At 51.1% G+C, this 20031-nt stretch overlaps 2 protein-coding genes across 2 annotated transcripts in view; one reads left to right on the forward strand and one right to left on the reverse strand.

Annotated features, from left to right (window-relative positions):
- Positions 1-10995, forward strand: fbxl9 (F-box and leucine rich repeat protein 9). The gene is made up of 11 exons (XM_015012700.2): positions 1-301; positions 1050-1151; positions 1220-1354; positions 2700-2879; positions 3678-3983; positions 4552-4768; positions 4857-5014; positions 5080-5295; positions 5369-5584; positions 6702-6919; positions 10201-10995. Exons 1-11 carry the CDS (start codon positions 254-256, stop codon positions 10367-10369), a joined length of 1965 nt encoding a protein of 654 aa, XP_014868186.2. The 5' UTR covers positions 1-253; the 3' UTR covers positions 10370-10995.
- elmo3 (engulfment and cell motility 3) overlaps positions 10983-20031 on the reverse strand; it is a 19246-nt gene continuing 10197 nt past the window's right edge. Inside the window, exons 9-21 of the mRNA XM_015012699.2 lie at positions 19888-19966; positions 19320-19370; positions 19113-19235; positions 18784-18906; positions 18607-18711; positions 18417-18525; positions 17748-17884; positions 15365-15528; positions 13038-13150; positions 12858-12962; positions 12098-12177; positions 11943-12023; positions 10983-11874 (exon numbers count right to left, since the gene is read on the reverse strand). Of these exons, the coding sequence (XP_014868185.1) occupies positions 11662-11874; positions 11943-12023; positions 12098-12177; positions 12858-12962; positions 13038-13150; positions 15365-15528; positions 17748-17884; positions 18417-18525; positions 18607-18711; positions 18784-18906; positions 19113-19235; positions 19320-19370; positions 19888-19966 (1483 nt within the window). The 3' untranslated portion in view covers positions 10983-11661. The remainder of the gene's footprint in view (positions 11875-11942; positions 12024-12097; positions 12178-12857; positions 12963-13037; positions 13151-15364; positions 15529-17747; positions 17885-18416; positions 18526-18606; positions 18712-18783; positions 18907-19112; positions 19236-19319; positions 19371-19887; positions 19967-20031) is intronic.

Here is a 20031-nt window from a genome sequence, read left to right on the forward strand (position 1 = left end):
AGCTGACCAAAGGGAGGCGAAGCAGCTTCCTGTGGAGACTGGCTGCGGCTCTGCGGCGTTAAAGGTGAAAAACGGCTTTTTTGTGATGTCAGGCGGTAAAGCTGCGCTTTATTAACGTCTCCTGAGCGGAAATCAATAGGGTTTATCAAAAAAATGAGAGGAGCCGCCATGTTTCCTGGTCTCTGAGGGAACTAGCTTCAGAGCTAAAGTTAGAGACGAGCGGAGATGATCTGAGTTTGCTAACATCGAGGCGATGGGAGACAGCGACGGAGAAGATGTTACACCTGAGCTTCCGCTGGAGGTGAGTCTGTGTTCCACTTCATTCAGCAGCAGGTAACAGGTGACCAGTTTCCACCTGCAGGGTTCAGCGGCAGTTCAGTAATAATTTATTCATCCCAAATTAAAGAAATTTAAAGTTTTAATCAGTCATATCATCAAAGAGTCGTTGTGGATGGAGATGCTGTGTGCAGGAAGGAGCTCCAGTCGCAGTCAATCTTCCAGCGAATCTGAATAAGCCTCTGACTGAAGGCTGCTGCTGCAGGACAGTCTCATGCTAATATGCTAACAGCCCAACATCCAGGGAGCAGAGACGATATTCCACGGCAACGTGATGACATCATCAGCTATTAGTAGCTCTACTAATCCAGCCTCTTTTCTACTCCTCTGGGATTTGGGGTCAAAGTTCACTTTTGAGACACTAATCAGCTACTCCCAGTTGTAAAACCATACCTTGTTGCCATGGTTACACATTATGACAACTGTCCTAAAGTAAAGGAGTAAAACTCTTTCCAGCTGCTCAGCATCCAGAATAACGAAAGGCATGCCCAGAGCATGACGCTGCCGCCACCATGTTTCACCACAGGGACGATGTGTTCAGGCAACATGATGTTCTCAATGTTTGTTTACAGTTTTGGGACCAGAGCAGCTCCTTCTGCACCATGGCAGGAGATTCCTTCTCATTTGTTTTACTGATGTTGTTGCTTCCTGTCCTCCAGATGCCAGGTTAGCACTGGAGCTAATTTAGCTTATCCATGTTTCTGTCGCTGCAGGTTCTGGTTTACGTCCTGACTTTTCTCCATGCCGCAGACAGGAAGGAAGCGTCGCTGGTGTGCCGCAGCTGGTACGCTGCCAGCCAGGACCTGCGCTTCCAGGTGACCCCGCCCCCTGCAGGTGAAGCGGGAAGCTGCGGCCTCCTCTAACCGCCGCTGTCTGTGTGCAGAAGGACGTGACCTTCAGCTTCCCGGCCTCGATGGCAGCGCAGGCGCTGGTGGGCCGCCTGGCCCGGCAGCAGCGCTGCAGCCTGAGGATCAACCAGCTGGACGGCTTCAGCGTCTCCAGGTCGCTGCTGCTGCAGGTAAGACCTGCTGGTCTCACTACCAGGTGACCTCTGACCCCAGGCTGAGAGGCTCCGCCCACCAGCGGCTGGTATGATCTACCTGCTGTTAAGCTGTAAAATCCACATTTTGGACTGATGAGGTTAAAGTTCAATGTACCGATGATGACATCATCATCATGGCGGCCGGAAAGGCAGCGCGTTGAAACCATGACTGTTAGAATTAAACTTGTGGAAACTGAAGATGGTTTGTTTCTGACAGAAATGTGAACATTAAAACATCTGCACTTTGACTAGGCCATTCCTGTGACTCGGCTTTGATCTAAACCACATCAAGTCGAAACAAAAGTGAGAAAAAAAAATACACCAAAGTTTTTTATTCCTGGTAGAAAATAAATCTGGTTTCAATTGGACATATTTATAAAACAGAATTTTCTACATTCATCAAATTAGATAAAAGCTGATTTGGCTGCAGCAAAGACGACTTTATAATTAAAGTTTGGTTATGAAAACACAAATACTTTGTATTTAATATCTTCCATTAAAAATAGAAAGTCTCCATCTGCATCTCTGAGCTGGACAGAAATTTGCATCATTATAGACCGCAGTGGAAGGGCCACAACTGGCCCCCAGACCACCTGTTGGGCCCCCAGACCGCCCGTTGGGCCCCCGGCCCCCCGTTGGGCCCCCAGACCGCCCGTTGGGCCCCCGGCCCCCCGTTGGGCCCCCAGACCGCCCGTTGGGCCCCCGGCCCCCCGTTGGGCCCCCGGCCCCCCGTTGGGCCCCCAGACCGCCCGTTGGGCCCCCGGCCCCCCGTTGGGCCCCCAGACCACCCATTGGGCCCCCAGACCGCCCGTTGGGCCCCCGGCCCCCCGTTGGGCCCCCGGCCCCCCGTTGGGCCCCCAGATCCCCCGTTGGGCCCCCAGACCCCCCATTGGGCCCCCAGACCCCCCGTTGGGCCCCCAGACCACCCGTTGGGCCCCCAGACTGCCCGTTGGGCCCCCGGCCCCCCGTTGGGCCCCCAGACCGCCCGTTGGGCCCCCGGCCCCCCGTTGGGCCCCCAGACCGCCCGTTGGGCCCCCAGACCGCCCGTTGGGCCCCCGGCCCCCCGTTGGGCCCCCAGATCCCCCGTTGGGCCCCCAGATCCCCCGTTGGGCCCCCAGACCCCCCGTTGGGCCCCCAGACCGCCCGTTGGGCCCCCAGACCGCCCGTTGGGCCCTCTGGTCTAAACCATCCCATAATATCCAATCAGCATGCTCAGCTCTGCCGCCTTCCCCTGACCTCTGACCTGTTTTTTGTGGCTCTTTGGAACAGTTCAATCCTCCTGTGTGTGAAGGTGTCGTTCTTCCTCGCTCCTCTTCCTCAGGTGGGCGAGCGTCTCGGCCCGCGGCTGGAGGGCCTGGCGCTGCCCGGCAGCAGCATCACGGAGGCCTCGCTGCTGGCGCTGCTACCGCGCCTCACCGCGCTGCGCCGCCTCGACCTGCGCGGCCTGGACAGCCTCTTCATGTCTGGAGCCTTCCTGTCCAGGGAGGAGCACCGGCGGCAGGTACGGCGGCCATGTTGGACGGGGTAGGGCGGCCATGTTGGAGGCCGACTGGCCACGTTCCCGAAGCCTCCTGTTGGCCTGCAAAGCCAAACGGTTACAGCTGCTGAGCTCTGCAGCTTAAAAAGATACAAAACATGAATAAACCTGATGAGATGTTAGAAAATAAAGTTGTGGAGATATTTCCCCTAAAGATGATTTTAAATCCGACATAAGAAACGTCTGATAACATGACACGTTTAAGTAAATAGAAAAACTTTTTACACTAACAGGAAATCTGAATACATGAGGAGTTACAAAATAAAATATGAAAGTTTGGTTTATTAAACCATTAATGACTTTTCACCACGTTTAGTTTCCGTCTGTCGCCCCTCAGCAGCAGGTGTTAATAATTCAATCTAAAATCAAAGCAGGGATCCAAGTTATTGATTATGAGTTAATCTAAACTGATCGATCATCAATGATTGATAAGCGGCCTTCTTAAAACCTGATTTGTCAGCAAAGCCGATCGTTTCTCCATAACTTGAAGAATAAATTTTATACTTTCATGATTTGTTGAATTTAAAAGAAGCACATCTTTAAATTTTAACATTATTTTATGTCGACTGTATTAAATGCAGTCAGAAAATTGTTTTTCTCACATTTTTGAATTTAGACATAACAGGAACATATTAAAATATTTTACATACATATATAATTTATATTATTTATGTTTAAAATATTAAAATAAATGTAAATATTTCTCTTTGCTTTGATGAAATTAATTTTTCCTTCTGGTTTCCTGTCCCGGTTCTGCTGCAGGTCCGCTCGGCTCTGAGCGGCCTGGAGGAGCTGGACCTGTCCGACTTGCGCTACCTGTCCGACCTCACCTTCACCCGGCTGACCGGCTGCACGCCGCACCTGCGCCGCCTGGCGCTGGCCGGCTGCCACATCGCCTTCGAGTTTGACCCGTACGGCGGCCGGCCGGCCGGCGCCGGGGAGGATTCGTCCGCCCTGCTGTCGCTGCGCAACCTGCGGCGCCTGCTGGTGGAGCAGCACGCCACGCTGCGGGAGCTGGACCTCAGCAGGACCGCCGTCACACCCCAGTCTCTGCGCGTCATCGCTCAGGTGAGCCGGGGGTCAGGCTTCAGGTCAGGGGTCGGCTCTGAAGAGGCTCAGTTCATCAGGCCGGTTACTAACGAGGGGTCCGGTCCAGAGACTAAACTAATCCTGTTAACCTGAAGCGATCGATCCGGATGAACTCGTTTAGGAATCAATCACTGAAGAACAGAAACTCAGAAAAAGTTGAAATAAGAACCATCAGCAGAAATGATAGAAACCTAAAAATCAAACCTAACGAATCACCTCCAGATATTAGTCAGTTAATCAATAATTGTTTCATCATCCTTTGCAACTAATGATTGCAAAGGATGAAGTTAAAAACAGCTTCACTAAAGGAAGCTGTTTTTAACTTTCAGGCAAAAAATGTAGATTTTTCAGAATTACAAAAACAAATGAAATGATTTATTTGGATGTTTTTCTAATGCATAAAATAAGTTTAGTTTCTTCTTCTCCCCTGCTTATTTAGAGGAATGTTCAGCGCCATGTTTATTAAAGTGGCGTTTATCTGTCAGGAATGCTCCGGCATGCTTACTGGTGCAGAACCAGTGTGCTTACTGGTCAGAGTGTGTTGCAGGTGGACGGTTTGGTTCTGGAGGAGCTGCGGCTGCAGGGCTGCAGGGAGCTGACGGACCGCTCAGTGGAGGTTCTGCTGCAGCGGCAGCGCAGCCTGCGGCGGCTGGACGTCGGCGGCTGCACGGAGCTCAGCAGCCGCTCGGTGCAGGCGGCAGCGCGCGGCCTGCAGGCGCTGACGGAGCTGTCCCTGTCCCGGGACTGGAGGATCACTGAAAGAGGTCAGGCAAGGTCGTCGCCCAGGAACGCCTGGTTCGGTTCTGATCGGTTCTGATCAGGCCTTTATGGGTTCTGATTGGTTCTGATCAGGTCTGGCCGAGCTGCTGTCTCTGCCCTCCCTCCGGTCTCTGGATCTGTCTGAGTGTCTCCATGTCAGCGGGGTGGAGCTTATCAGCGGCCTGACTCCGCCCAGCGCCACCCGGGCCCGGCTCAGGGTTCTCAAGCTGAGGGGCTGCACCTACCTCAGGGTCAGTGGGTCAAAGGTTCTGCTTCCTTCTGCGGGGAACCGACCAATCAGCCGCTCTCTCTGCAGGACACAGCGGTGTTGTCGCTCTCGCAGCTCCTGGCGGACTCCCTGCTGGAGCTGGACCTGACGTCCTGCGTCAACGTGACGGACCTGTCGGTGTGCGCCATAGCCACCTACCTGCAGCGGCTGCAGGTGCTGCGGCTGGGCTGGTGCAGGGAGGTCAGCGACTGGGGTCTGCTGGGCGTGGCGCAGGAGAGCCGAAGTGAGCCGCATAACGGGACGGTGAGACCGCGCCCTGCAGCCACGCAGCAGGCAGGTGCTGCGCCTCTGATCACTGCTGCTGTGGGTTTCTCAGGGAGACGGCGGCCCCAGCTTCACCCGGACGTTTGGCAACATGGGCTTCTTCCAGCCGCCCCGTATGCCGTTTGAGGAGCGCCCCAAGCTGGTGACGCTGAACCAGCTGCAGCAGCTGCAGCAGCAGCGGGCCGGAGCGTCGCTGCTGCAGCTGCAGAGGCTGCAGGAGCTGGACCTGTCGGCCTGCGCCAAGCTCACCGACTGCAGCATCACGCAGGTGAGAGGAGAGCTAGCCTTGATGGGTTAGCATGAGCGGGTTAGCATGGTCACATGATCACAGGAACCAGTCTGGAGGCTAAACTGTTCCAGAATCAAAGGGTTTAGAGTTTAAACTTTAGAATCTCCCAAACAAACCGTCTGCAGCCGACATTTAATCTGATTTAAAGTCCCAGTGAAATGAAAAACCAGTTTTTCCAGAGTCCTGGCCAAAATGCAGCAAAACGTTCAGTTTCATTTTAATAACTAAATGTTAGGTAATAAAATATAAATATAACTTGCAGCTTCCTGCATGTTTCACTACAAATGCAGCCCAGGATTCCAGGAAGTCAGTGTTTCTGCAGTTTTCCACTTTTCTGCAAGTTTGTTCCAGATTAGAAGAGTAGAGAAACTCCATGTTAGTTCTGGTTCTGAGGCAAACCAGAACCAGAACCAGACTCTGTGGTTTTTCCCCAAACTACGGCCCGTGGAACCGGCCCACCTCCACATTTGGTCCGGCCCCCTGAACAATACCAGAGAGCATTCAGATTTTTTTTTCATTTATTGTATTTTCCGGTTTATATGTGGATTTTTCTTCAACCACCAGGGGGCGCTTTAGCAGGAATGTGTCCTGTAAACTGTGGGTGTTTTGTTTTGCATGGCGCATTGCTGCCATCTGTTGGACTCTTAGGGAACTGCTTGACTTTTATGTTATTTAATCAGTTCGGTTGTTTGCTAGCGGTAGAGCAGATGAACACGTGTCTGTTATGAACGCCGCCTGTAAGTAGCAGCTTATACTTCAAACCGAGCCTTTATGGTAACATATGAGAAATTAATATGTTATAGTTACATTCCCTCAGTGGAATATATACTAGTTAGTCCCAGTGACCATTTCATTCATGGGTTTTGCCCATGTGCTTTCTGGGTAAAAAAAATCAATGGAGAAACCCCCCTTCCCCCCCCTTCTCCCCCCCCAAAAAATTTCCGGCCCCCCAACAGAGAAGGGAAAAGTTATGTGGCCCTCATAGGAAAACGTTTGGGGACCACTGCCTTAGAATATTCCTGTTTTCTACAAACAGTTACAAAGTTAAATCTGTGACCTATGACCTTCAGCCGGTACTTCCTGGTTCCTGTCCCAGGTGGTCCGCTTCCTGGAGCTGCAGCGTCTGTCGCTGTGCATGCTGCCGGAGCTCAGCGACGCCGGCCTGGCGGCGGTCGGCCGCAGCTGCCGCAGCCTCACCAGCCTGGCGCTCAGCCACTGCCCCGGCATCAGCGACAGCGGCATGGCGCAGGCCGCGCCCTTTCTGCAGCGCCTGCAGCACCTGCAGCTCGCCTGCTGCAGCAACATCACCGACAGGTAGGGGGCAGTCCTCCTCACATGACCTCTGACCTCCTGCAGGCTCTGCCTCTGTGGCAGGCCGGTTCCAGCTGTCTGAAAATGACATCATCATTCTGAATGAACCACCAGGTTCTCTGAAGTGTTACACATCTGTAATTACATCAAAATATCTAGAATGTAATTATGAGAAATTAATTATGACTTTTAGATTCTGAATTAGGAATTTTTTCAACAGGCCCGCTTGAGATGCCACTGAGCTGCCCAAGCAGCTGCCTGCAGGATTTTGGGTTTCCTGATCAAAATATTGAGAAAATGCTTCAGAAATCTGGAAAGAATTTCTTGTTTCTTCTCTTCTGACAAACATTTCAGTGGCAAAGTCTTTGAAGCGTTAAAACCTGTTGACCCATCAACAGGTTTTAACGCTGTTAACCAGCTGAAAACAAGGCAACCAAAAATCCTTCCATCTCACTTTCAAAATGTTAAATAAATCTGTAAGGTTTTGACAGAATAATCCTGACCAGTCAGAATGTTGGTCCAAATGCAGAAATAAAAATTAAATATTGAATTCATTTAGAGAAAAAGCTCTAGATCATCATGATTTTCCTTCAGCAGTGGAGTCTTGTGCAGTGAATATAAATGTAATATTTACCATTTAACTTTGCTCCAGTTGAATCTTATGTGTCTGCTTTCTAAAAATACATTTACAATCAATCACATTTTATTTGTATAGCACACTTCAGCAGCAAGGCATTTCAAAATGCTTTACATCATTAAAAAACAGCATGTGGCATTGAATAAACAGTATGAAAGAGAAAGAGATTTTGGAAAAAAAAAAAAGAAAGAAAAAGATAAAAACATTAAAACCCGCCCCATGTCCTTATCTGGGACTCTAACCCTAATTTAGCCTTAAGCAGCTCCAACCAGGTGGGTTTTAAGTTGAGATTTAAAGGCTCTCAGTGTTTCAGCTGTTTTACAGTTTTCTGGAAGTTTGTTCCAAATCTGTGGTGCATAGAAACTGAATGCTGCTTCTCCTCGTTTGGTTCTGGTTCTGGGGATGCAGAGCAGAACCAGAAGATCTGAGGGGTCTAGACGGTTGGTACAGCAATAACAGATCTTTATGGTATTGTGGTGCTAAACCGTTCAGTGATTTATAAACTAACAACAGTATTTTAAAGTCTATCCTCTGAGCTACAGGGAGCCAGTGTAGGGACTTTAAAGCTGGTGTTATGTCTCTATCTTCCTGGTTTTAGTGAGAACAGCAGCAGCAGCTTCTGGATCAGCTGCAGCTGGAGGATTGATTTATTAATCAGACCTGTGAAGACGCTGCTGCAGGAATCAATGCGGCTGAAGATAAACGCATGGATGAGTTTCTCTAGATCTCGCTGAGACATCAGTCCTCTAATCCTGGAGATGTTCTTCAGGTGATAGAAGGCCGACTTTGTGACTGTCTTTATGTGGCTCTGAAGGTTCAGGTCAGAGGTCATCACTACTCCCAGGTTTCGGGCTGATCGCTGGTTTTCAGTTGTAATAACTGAAGCTGAGCATTGACTCTAGTTCGCTCCTCTTTAGGTCCAAAGATAATAATTTCAGTTTGTTTCTGTACAGCAGGAGAAAGTTTTGGCTCATCCACACATTTATCTGTTCTAAGCATCTGTTCAGTGACTGGATGGGGTCAAAGGTCACCTGGTGACATCACGATGTAGAGCTGTGTATCATCCACGTAGTTATGGTAGCTGATCTTATTTCCTGTTATAACCTGAGCCAGTGGGAGCATATAAATATTGTAAAGAAGGAGTCCTATGATTGAACCTTGGGGTACCCCACATGTGACCTTTGACCTCTCTGATGAGAAGTTTCTGACTGAATCAAAGAAATCCCTGTTCTTTATGTAAGATTCAAACCAGTGGAGCTCTGGACCGGAGAGTCCGACCCAACTCTCCAGTCGATTCAGTAAAATGTCCTGATCTGCACTGAGGTCCAACAGAACCAGCACTGTGGTTCTCCCACAGTCTGTATTTATATGGATGTCATTGAACACTTTGACTAGGCCGTCTCCGTGCTGTGGTAACCATGGAAACCAGACTGGAAGGAGTCAAAGCGATTCATTATTGTTAGGAAGTTAGTTAATTGTTTAAAAACTGCTTTTTCAATAACTTTGCTGATGAATGGGAGGTCAGAGGTCGCCCTGTAATTCTGCAGCAGTGATTTGTCCAGATTGTTCTTTTTTACCAGTGGTTTGATAACTGCTGTTTTCAAAGCCTGGGGGAAAACACCTGAAGACAGCGATGAGTTACTATTTGGAGCAGATCATTAGCAACGACAGGCAGGACTTTCTTAAAGAAATGTGTGGGTGGGACATCCTACATATGGACCAGTATTGAGCTACAACAGGCCTAGCAACTACGACAAGCAGCCGCCGACTTCATTTTCGCCGTAGAAGAAGAAGCGCGCGTTGCATGCTGGGATAGTTGTCAGAACGCTGGTTTGTTAAAGTTTGACTGACCTATCTACCTACTGACCGTCTAGAATCAGGTCGTCTGCAGGTCGTTTAGCACCAGGTTCTCCACCAACATGCTGTGCGAACGCAGAAGGGTGACCATCATCCGGCCGCGCCCCGGCCCCAGAAGGCTCTCCTCGCTGACCGGAGTCGGACTGTTTTGTTGACATTCACTTTAGTGCAGCGCCATCTAGTGGATGCATAACGTAACTCCAGCCTCTACTGTAGCATCTATTCTATGTGCCTTATAGTGGCACATTGGAAAATACGGTAAATGTTTCTGCTGTGTTTTCTGTGAAAGAACGTTTTGTGACAGTAGCTGTTTGTCCAAGTGGGTTAACGGATAAAGAACATTCAAAGATAACAGGAAGTGATCCGACAGCCGACATCAGTTACAGAGACATTGGAAATAGTCACACCCTCACTGATAACCAGGTCCAGTGTGTGTCCATGAGTGTGTGTTGCTTGTTTGACATGGTGTGTAAACCAAAACTCTCTAATATATTAAGGAGCTTTTTTGCCCCTCGGTCTTCAGGTTGTCAACATGAATGTTTAAATCAATGACAATTATTAAACAATCATAATTAATGCATATGAGAGATAGAAGCTCATTCAAGTCATAATTTATCTGAAATACGTTTCAGTAATTAATTGTAGATGTGAAGAATTAAAGCCTCCATATGTAAATCTGATGTCATTCATACCTGTCAGATAACTTCAGATATGAACCGGTTTCAGAATGTAGATGTCGTGAAGCTGATTTTATGCTAAACTGGCCTGCCGTACTCCCTGTCGTCTGCAGGACGTTGCACCTGCTCATGCAGCACTGCAGACGCCTGAAGACGCTCGACGTGTCCAGATGTAAAAACATCTCCATGACGACGGTGGACCTCCTCCAATCACAGCTGCCGTTTCTGGAAAACATCCATCACAAGCTGATTGGTGCGGCAGACCCGATGCTGACTGCCTGAAGCTGCAACTGAAGCTTCCAGACGCACTGAGTTTTTATTGCTTATTTAAAACCAGAGAGGAAATGATGTGAAGATTTATTTAAAATGATTTCTATGAATGAATGTAGAAACTCAGAGCAGCAGGATCTGTTTAGAATAATAACTTAAAGTTTATGAATTATTTTCTGATTCCGTTAACGAGTCTGTTTATCAGATCAGTGTGTCTGTTGACCTTTGACCCAGCTGGCCAGCCGGTTCTGGCCATGACAGCTCAGGATCCCGACGCTCCTCCTGGATCAGAACATTCCAGCCGCTCTCTGCAGCGCTTCCTCCACTTCCTGTTCCGACTCAGTACTTCCTGTCAGCTCAGAGAACCTGGGAACTCAGTTGATCATGAATCGCTGCATAAGTGAAGGAAACGTTCTGGTTCTGATCCGTCTGCAGGAATCAGCTGAAACATGATTTCAGTTTCATTGATGAACTTTTGGTGAAATGAAGAAAATCCAGTGAAACTGCAGCTTCAGATTTTATTTTTACTGGATTTGATAAAAATTCCTTTGATGCTTTTTCTACTATGCTGTTTGTTTCTTCTGCTTTACTAACATCCAGACTAAAAGATGAAAAATAAAGTAGGTTTCTAATTCAAACTGTTTATTGGTGTAAATTCATAAAAAGCATTAAAGTGAAATCAGTTGAAATGAACCGACCGAAGCCTTCAGTCACGTACCGAAACGCCGCCTCGCTTAGAGTCACAACACGTCGTCAGCATCAAACAGGAATAATCAGATTTGGTACAAAATCTGTTGAAACTGATGCAAAAAAGCTCCACAGTTACTGAACCGCATAGAAATAGAACAACAGTTTGAGTCGCTGCAGCACCAGAACCGTTTTCTAAAAGTCTGGAGCGTTTGGGCCGAACTGGAGCGACGCAACGATTCTCTGAATGTCAAGACACTTTAAATGCATCGTCACACAAGCAGCCGCACTGCTGAAGCAGGAAGAGCAAGGGAAAACCAGGAAGTACCAGGAAGAGCAAGGGAAAACCAGGAAGTACCAGGAAGAGCAAGGGAAAACCAGGAAGTACCAGGAAGAGCAAGGGAAAACCAGGAAGTACCAGGAAGCACCAGAGTCTCCTGGCAGCTGGAAACGGGTCAGCTGCTGCTTTCTGGATTAAAACTGGTTCTGCAGGAAGATCTGGATCGGTTCAACGGAACCGCCCTCAGTAAAGAGCTGAAATCTGTCAGATAAGAAGAGCCGGGATGGATGGGCCAGAGCCCGTCCAGATTCAGAGCCCGTCCAGAACCAGAGCCGGCCTACTGCTCCGTCTGGCTGAAGTCGTAGCAGAAGTGGTAGTTGCTGGGCGGTTTGGGCACGGCGGGGGCGCTGTCGGGGATGGGGACGTTCTCCAGGTCCAGGAGGCGGAGCTTAATCTCCATGGACAGCAGGATCTCCAGCTCGCTGCGCATCGACTCGCTGCTCATGTCCCGGCCCAGCAGGACGCTCAGTCCATCCGTCCACAGGCAGAACTGACAGAACCGACATGTCAGGACCAGCAGGGGGCGCAGGCACCACAACGAGGATCGGTCATACTCACGTCTGTCCTGGAGGGGGCGATGAAGTTCAGGCTGCACTCCTCCACATCGTAGGTTATGCTGAAGGCCAAATCCAGGACTTCCTGCAGCAGAAGAAACGACTGATTTAACTCACCGTCTGACAGCAGGGACACCAGAGAAGAAGAAGCAGACTGACCTTGGTCTGCTTGCCCTTGTTCTCCTTCATGTGAGGACAGTCCTTCCCGGTCAGCAAACCTTTGATATCTGCCACTGGGACTGGAGGGAGGATCAGAGGAACAGCCAATGAAACGGCAGGGCGTCGCAGGACAAACTGATCAATTCAATCCAGTAAATAGATCCTTAAATGTAGGATTTAAGGATAGCAGAGAAGCCTCCAAAGCTATGACATCATCATCTGGGCTGTCCCTCATTGGTTAAAAAGGGAGTGTTGTAGCCTATTAAGAATTAGATTAATTTATTATATGCTAAATAATTAATGTTATTGATACAATGGTAGAGCTGTTTTTTTTTTTTTCTGGGTCGCTCCTGCTGGTTGATCTGATTGGTTGGTGAAGGAGTGAAACTTTTTCTTAACGTTTATATTTAAATTTTTGTATGAAGTCAGCTCAGAGAATATTTGTTATTTTTATAGGTAAAGAAAACTGTTTTTTATTTTGAGTCCGTCGAAAATCTCCTGAGAAACGACTCTGGCATTTTAGTTTTTTGGACCTTATTATGATGCAAGAGTCGCCACCAGAGGCCGGGATCGTACTGATGTTTTATCAGACACCAACCATTTGGTGAGACGTTTGGTTGTGTTTTAACTTCAGGCCAGTGTATGTAAACTTCTGGCTTGGTCTGTATTTTTCGTGTAGCTCTGCCAGAAGCCAGCAGCTGGTGATTATCCTCCAGCCGCATCCTGACCTGCTGCCACTCACAGCAGCAGCTGGACTCACTCTTGTCCTGCAGCGTCTCGATGGCCGGGTTCTCTGCGTCTTCCTCCACGTCGCCGTAGTGCAGCATCTTGTGATTGGGCGACAGGCGGCAGTACCACAGTTTGTCTGAGCGCAGCAAAGGAAACGCTGATTAGTACTGATCTACTGAAGGCCATGAGGCCAGCAGCAGGCTCCACCCACCCTGCCGCCGCCGGCTGCTGAGCTTCCTGAACATGGTTCCCTGGCAGAGCCGGTTGAGTCTCTGCTGGCGGATCAGCTCCAGCAGCTCCGGCTTCAGGCGCTCCTTCAGCTCTCTGCAGCACAAAATGCAGCACAAAACAGCTTTAACAGTGCAACCCTGCTGTGTGACGTGGCGGCCTGACGCTGCGCTGTGATGTCGTGGTGTGACGCTGCGGTGTGACGCTGCGGCCTAATGCTCTGGTGTGGTGCTGCGGTGTGACGCTGCGGCGTGGTGCTGCGGCGTGGTGCTGCGGTGTGACGCTGCGGTGTGACGCTGCGGCGTGATGCTGCGGTGTGACGCTGCGGCCTAATGCTCCGGTGTGGTGCTGCGGTGTGACACTGCGGCGTGATGCTGCGGTGTGATGCTCCGGTGTGGTGCTGCGGTGTGACGCTGCGGCGTGATGCTGCGGTGTGACGCTGCGGCCTAATGCTCCGGTGTGGTGCTGCGGTGTGACACTGCGGCGTGGTGCTGCGGTGTGACGCTGCGGCGTGATGCTGCGGTGTGACGCTGCGGTGTGACGCTGCGGCGTGATGCTGCGGCCTAATGCTCCGGCGTGGTGCTGCGGTGTGACGCTGCGGCGTGATGCTGCGGTGTGACGCTGCGGTGTGACGCTGCGGCGTGATGCTGCGGTGTGACGCTGCGGCGTGACGCTGCGGCGTGATGCTGCGGTGTGGTGCTGCGGTGTGACGCTGCGGCGTGATGCTGCGGTGTGACGCTGCGGCGTGACGCTGCGGCCTAATGCTCCGGTGTGGTGCTGCGGTGTGACGTTGCGGCCTAATGCTCCGGTGTGGTGCTGCGGTGTGACGCTGCGGTATGACGCTGCGGCCTAATGCTCCGGTGTGGTGCTGCGGTGTGACGCTGCGGCCTAATGCTCCGGTGTGACGCTGCGGTGTGACGCTGCGGTGTGACGCTGCGGCCTAATGCTCCGGCGTGATGCTGCGGTGTGACGCTGCGGTGTGACGCTGCGGCCTAATGCTCCGGTGTGGTGCTGCGGTGTGACGCTGCGGCCTAATGCTCCGGTGTGACGCTGCGGTGTGACGCTGCGGCCTAATGCTCCGGTGTGGTGCTGCGGTGTGACGCTGCGGTGTGACGCTGCGGCCTAATGCTCCGGTGTGGTGCTGCGGTGTGACGCTGCGGTGTGACGCTGCGGCCTAATGCTCCGGTGTGGTGCTGCGGTGTGACGCTGCGGTGTAACGCTGCGGCCTAATGCTCCGGTGTGACGCTGCGGTGTGACGCTGCGGCCTAATGCTCCGGCGTGATGCTGCGGTGTGACGCTGCGGTGTGACGCTGCGGCGTGATGCTGCGGTGTGACGCTGCGGCGTGACGCTGCGGCCTAATGCTCCGGTGTGGTGCTGCGGTGTGACGTTGCGGCCTAATGCTCCGGTGTGGTGCTGCGGTGTGACGCTGCGGTATGACGCTGCGGCCTAATGCTCCGGTGTGGTGCTGCGGTGTGACGCTGCGGCCTAATGCTCCGGTGTGACGCTGCGGTGTGACGCTGCGGTGTGACGCTGCGGCCTAATGCTCCGGCGTGATGCTGCGGTGTGACGCTGCGGTGTGACGCTGCGGCCTAATGCTCCGGTGTGGTGCTGCGGTGTGACGCTGCGGCCTAATGCTCCGGTGTGACGCTGCGGTGTGACGCTGCGGCCTAATGCTCCGGTGTGGTGCTGCGGTGTGACGCTGCGGTGTAACGCTGCGGCCTAATGCTCCGGTGTGACGCTGCGGTGTGACGCTGCGGCCTAATGCTCCGGCGTGATGCTGCGGTGTGACGCTGCGGTGTGACGCTGCGGCCTAATGCTCCGGTGTGGTGCTGCGGTGTGACGCTGCGGCCTAATGCTCCGGTGTGACGCTGCGGTGTGACGCTGCGGCCTAATGCTCCGGTGTGACGCTGCGGCCTAATGCTCCGGTGTGGTGCTGCGGTGTGACGCTGCGGCCTAATGCTCCGGTGTGACGCTGCGGTGTGACGCTGCGGCCTAATGCTCCGGTGTGACGCTGCGGCCTAATGCTCCGGTGTGACGCTGCGGTGTGACGCTGCGGCCTAATGCTCCGGTGTGGTGCTGCGGTGTGACGCTGCGGCCTAATGCTCCGGTGTGACGCTGCGGCCTAATGCTCCGGTGTGACGCTGCGGCCTAATGCTCCGGTGTGGTGCTGCGGTGTGACGCTGCGGCCTAATGCTGCGGTGTGACGCTGCGGTGTAACGCTGCGGTGTGACGCCAGTGTGACGCTGCGGCCTAATGCTCCGGTGTGACGCTCCGGTGTGACGCTGCGGTGTGATGCTGCAGGGACTGACAGGACGGGCGGCGCCAGCGTCTCCTCCTGGTGCAGCCGCTCCGTCTGCCGCAGTTTCAGGATCTCACTGTAGTTGAGCGCGTTGACTTTGTTCTTGAACAGCTCCAGCGATGTGGGCTTGCTGGCCAGCGTCCGGGTGATCTGCTCCTTCACCACCTGCATCACCTGCACAGACAAATTTGGACTATGAAATTATAATCATAATTTTACGTTGTTTTATTATCTTTAGAGAAAAATCCATCTAATTTCAGAAACAAATATGTTGGTTGATTTTAAATAAATCTCCCAGGGGTATGAAAAATTGTAGCCATGAAAACCTCGTCTTCTCTTTAAAATCTCCAGTCAATGATTGACAGATTGGGCCGGTTCCAGTCTGGATCCGGACTGGAACTGGCCCAGTCGGAGCCAATAAACCAGAAGGATGTTCCCGCTTCGCATGGCTGCGATAAACAGGAAGTAACAAACAGGAAGTAGAGTTTGGTGCCTCTGGTAAGGCTCCGACCAGCAGTCAGAACTTCTGTAAATATGTTTCCGTTTGAAAAGCCAGAAATCACCTGAAGATAAAATTATTTTGAATTTTATTGTTTAAATCAAACTTTTCTAATACGAATCTTCAAAATAATGAAAAGTTGATGGAAACCATCCACCGAGCTGCAGGCGTTTATCTAACATCCAGATTTTAAATAATCCTTTTTGGACTTTTTAAAACCCCAGAAAGGCTCCAGGTCAGGTTCTGGTTCTGACATTTCAAATCTGTAACCATCAGCTGAACTCAGAACAGAATCGGTGATCTCCAGTCTGCTGCTCTCATTCCTCATCATCAGAACCCGACCCAGTACCAGAACCGTTCAGCCTGGAGTGACCGGGTCTGATCAGAGGTCAGATCTGATCTGACCTGCAGAAGGGGCAACGTACCGGACCGGAGCGGTCTGGATCCACTGAGCAGTTCATTCCAGGGGCGGGACGGACCGCTGTCAGTGCCTTATTTGGAAGTGGGACCATTGCACTCCAGAAGTGAAGGGGGCGCTATTTTCTATACTCCCATTTTTATTTTCTTTTGAAATCTGTGATATATTTTCACCTTTAGGAAGGAGTTTCACTCTCAGCGTGTGTTTGAACTTCTCTCTTTTATTTTCTTCACCGCAGCTCACATTTTTAAAGTTCTGTAGCTAATGGTGTACTTCTAAATCTGCTCCTTAGTCGCATCTTTTCAGACCTGCTACTGCCTCTAGTGGCGTGGGGGTGGTAACACAGCTATTCTAATTACATTACTAAATCAGAACACCACAAAGTCTTTATTATTTATTATTAATTCTGGCATTACCGGCACCGTAAAAGATAAATTATCTTATAAAACACTGTATTTTTCCAACTAGCACCCCTTTTAAGTCTCTGAGACTCTACCTTATATCTTATCTTCAGACTCTACTCTACAGATATAGTCAGTGTTTTCAGCAAAGTCGAGCTGACTGTCCAGGAATGACTCGAGGTATTTAAAATTTGCCACAGTTTCAACAGGTTGGCCATCGAGTGAAACATTGAATCACTTCCAGGTCTTGTTTATGTCCTTTAATTAGCTCTGATTCCTTAAGAAAATGAAAAGGTATGTTCTTTTGTGAGGAAATTTATCCTTTACTGTTCCAGTAATGCCAGAATTAATAGTAAATAATAAAGACTTTGTGGTATTCTCATTTAGTGATGTAATTAGAGTAGTTGTGTTACCACCTCCACGCCACTAGAGGCAGCAGTAGACCCCGAAAATATGCAACTAAGGAGCAGATTTAGAAGTAAACTGAAAACTACGGAACTTGTTAAAAACTGAGCTGCGCTGAAGTAAATAAGAGAGAAAAGTTCAAAAACAGAGAGTGAAAATTCTTCTTAAAATTAAGCTACATCACAGATTTCCAAAGAAATTAAAAACGGAAGGAATATAGGGAATAGCGCCCCCTTCACTTCCAGAGTGCAATGGTCCCATTTCCAAATAAGGTAAGACACTGACAGTGGTCCGTCCCGCCCCTTCCTGTTTGCTGCAGCGAGGTGGACTTCGGATTTCTCTTTAGTCTTTAGCTAAAGACCAGGAGCCATTTCTGCTGCTAGCACCAGGCTAGCACGTTAGCTTTGGTTGTATTTACCCAGAATGCTGTGCATTGTGGTCCATTTCTTGCTTTTGGAGCGGTCTCCAGTCCGCTTGGCGTTCATATTCAAACTGAACCAAAGTTTGCTTCAACCGAACCCAGACCGAGGTTTGGGAGGACCAGAGTTAGCTTAGAATTCACACCTCAACAGACAAACCGGAGTTTCCAGGCAGATGGACTGGAGATGGGTTAAAACGGACCGGAGTTGAATATCAGGTCTGCAGCCTCTGGTGCAGCTGCGTGTCTGACCTTGTCGAAGTCTTCCTGAGTGGCGCGCATCTCCTTCCAGGTCTTGTTGAGCAGCTGGATGCAGACGCAGAACAGCTCCTCCAGCAGCCGGTCCTGGCTGAAGAAGATGGGGTGGAAGCTGGAGCCAGTCTCTGAGGCTGCGGACACAACGGGCCGTAGGTTAGGACGGACAGAGCTGCAGGTGGTCGCAGCAGGTCGCAGCCCTTTGCAGCGCGTCGCAGCCCTTTGCAGCGCGTCGCAGCCCTTTGCTGCGCGTCGCAGCCCTTTGCAGCGCGTCGCAGCCCTTTGCAGCGCGTCGCAGCCCTTTGCAGCGCGTCGCAGCCCTTTGCAGCGCGTCGCAGCCCTTTGCAGCGCGTCGCAGCCCTTTGCAGCGCGTCGCAGCCCTTTGCAGCGCGTCGCAGCCCTTTGCAGCGCGTCGCAGACCTTTGCAGCGCGTCGCAGACCTTTGCAGCGCGTCGCAGACCTTTGCTGCGCGTCGCAGCCCTTTGCAGCGCGTCGCAGCCCTTTGCAGCGCGTCGCAGCCCTTTGCAGCGCGTCGCAGCCCTTTGCAGCGCGTCGCAGCCCTTTGCAGCGCGTCGCAACCCTTTGCAGCGCGTCGCAGCCCTTTGCAGCGCGTCGCAGCCCTTTGTAGCAATTTGCTGCGCGTTGCATAGGAGCGCTGCAGCTTACGGGGGTCTCCGATGCGCAGGATCTCACAGAGGATGAGTGTGAGCTGGATGCTACTGCGGGCAAAGGGACACTCGTGTTTGTCCTCCCTGCTGCTGTTCTCCAGGACGAACTGCAACAAAAGCAGCAAATTAACAGCTATGACATCATCATCGTCTTCATCATCATCATCATCAGCGGGCCAGGCGCTCACCCTGCTGTAGGCGTCCGGATAGCGAGTCGCAAAGTAAAACATGGTGTCCAGAGCCAGCAGACCAGGAGGCGTCCGCACCAGGTCCTGACCCGGGTTGCTGTTGTTCTGGAACAATCAGGAAGTAATGAGATAACAGAACCGGATCAGAACCGAGTCAGAGCAGAAGCGGGTCCTTACAGAGAAGCCCAGCTTCTTGAACTCCTTGGCGCAGAGCGAGCGACGGCGCTCGTGGCTCAGGCTGTTCTCGCTGTCCGTCTCGAACGCCGCCTGGCGCAGGCCGTGCAGCGCATCCCGCTGCTCCTGAAGACACAAACCACAGAAACAAGAAGTGGAACCGGTTCTGAAAAGTTCTGCATGGACACTTTAAAACAAAGCTTCAGTTCTAAACAAGAAAAAGGTCATAAAATCAGTTTTTCTGCCAATTTTGGGTCTTTTTGTCAAAACAAAAATGAAGATGTTCAGCATGAACTTATGGACAGTCATACGGACAGACGGCGGTGTCCCACCTGGCAGTAGCAGTCCAATGGTGTCCTCATGCGCGTCTCCAGGTGGTTCAGTGTGACTGACTGCAGGACGTAGAGGTGGTGGGCCATCTCATCCTGGACCGGACTGGAGCTCAGGATGATGTCCTGGACACAAACAGAGACAGGTCACTGGAGGACGGGACACTGGAGTCCTCATGTGAGGGAGCGGGGGACGGCGGAGCGTCTCACCTTATAGATGTACTGACGGACGTTCTTCTTGTTCAGGAAGGTGAACATTTCCTGGAACAGAAGAAGAAGAGACGGGTGACTGTGGCGCAGAGATGCCTCCTGCCAGCAGGGGGCAGCAGCCTCTGAACAGACAGAACCAGCGAATGAAAAGAGCAACTGTTGTCTGAGGACAACAAGGGACAGAAGGCCGGCAGAGATGGGCCGACCGGGTCCAAACCGCTCCGTTCCTCAGCAGAAAACCTGAGTCAGCCTGGAGGGAAACCATCCAGCCAATCAGCAACGTTTACTGCAGCGTCAAACGGATCAGACCCAGGAAGCCCATCAACACTTTTCATTTCAACAATAAAAGTTTTTTTACTTCAGGAATTCAATAAAAAACCTGAAAATCAGATCCCCGTGTTTCCCATAGAGAAATGTTCTGTTCTCACCCAGCATATTAAAGGAAAGTTGAGTGGAGGGAGAAACTTCTTCATATTAAATCATCCAAATGTATCGTTAATGTTTACATGAACGTCATTTGTACCGGTGTGGATGTGTGACCCGGATGAGAGTGGAGCGGTACCGGTACCTGTCTGTCTGCGTCCTCAGCCGCCTGCAGTAAGGCCATGAGCAGAGCCATGGCTTTGGTCTGGATCTGCTGGTTCGCCCTGAAGCACCAGAGAGAGAGAGAGTCAGGGGCAGGACTTCCTGCCGGGTCAGAACCGGCCCGGTT

The sequence above is a fragment of the Poecilia mexicana genome, unplaced genomic scaffold (assembly GCF_051168715.1).
Source record: "Poecilia mexicana isolate PSO_F unplaced genomic scaffold, ASM5116871v1 scaffold_6, whole genome shotgun sequence".
Taxonomy (NCBI): domain Eukaryota; kingdom Metazoa; phylum Chordata; class Actinopteri; order Cyprinodontiformes; family Poeciliidae; genus Poecilia; species Poecilia mexicana.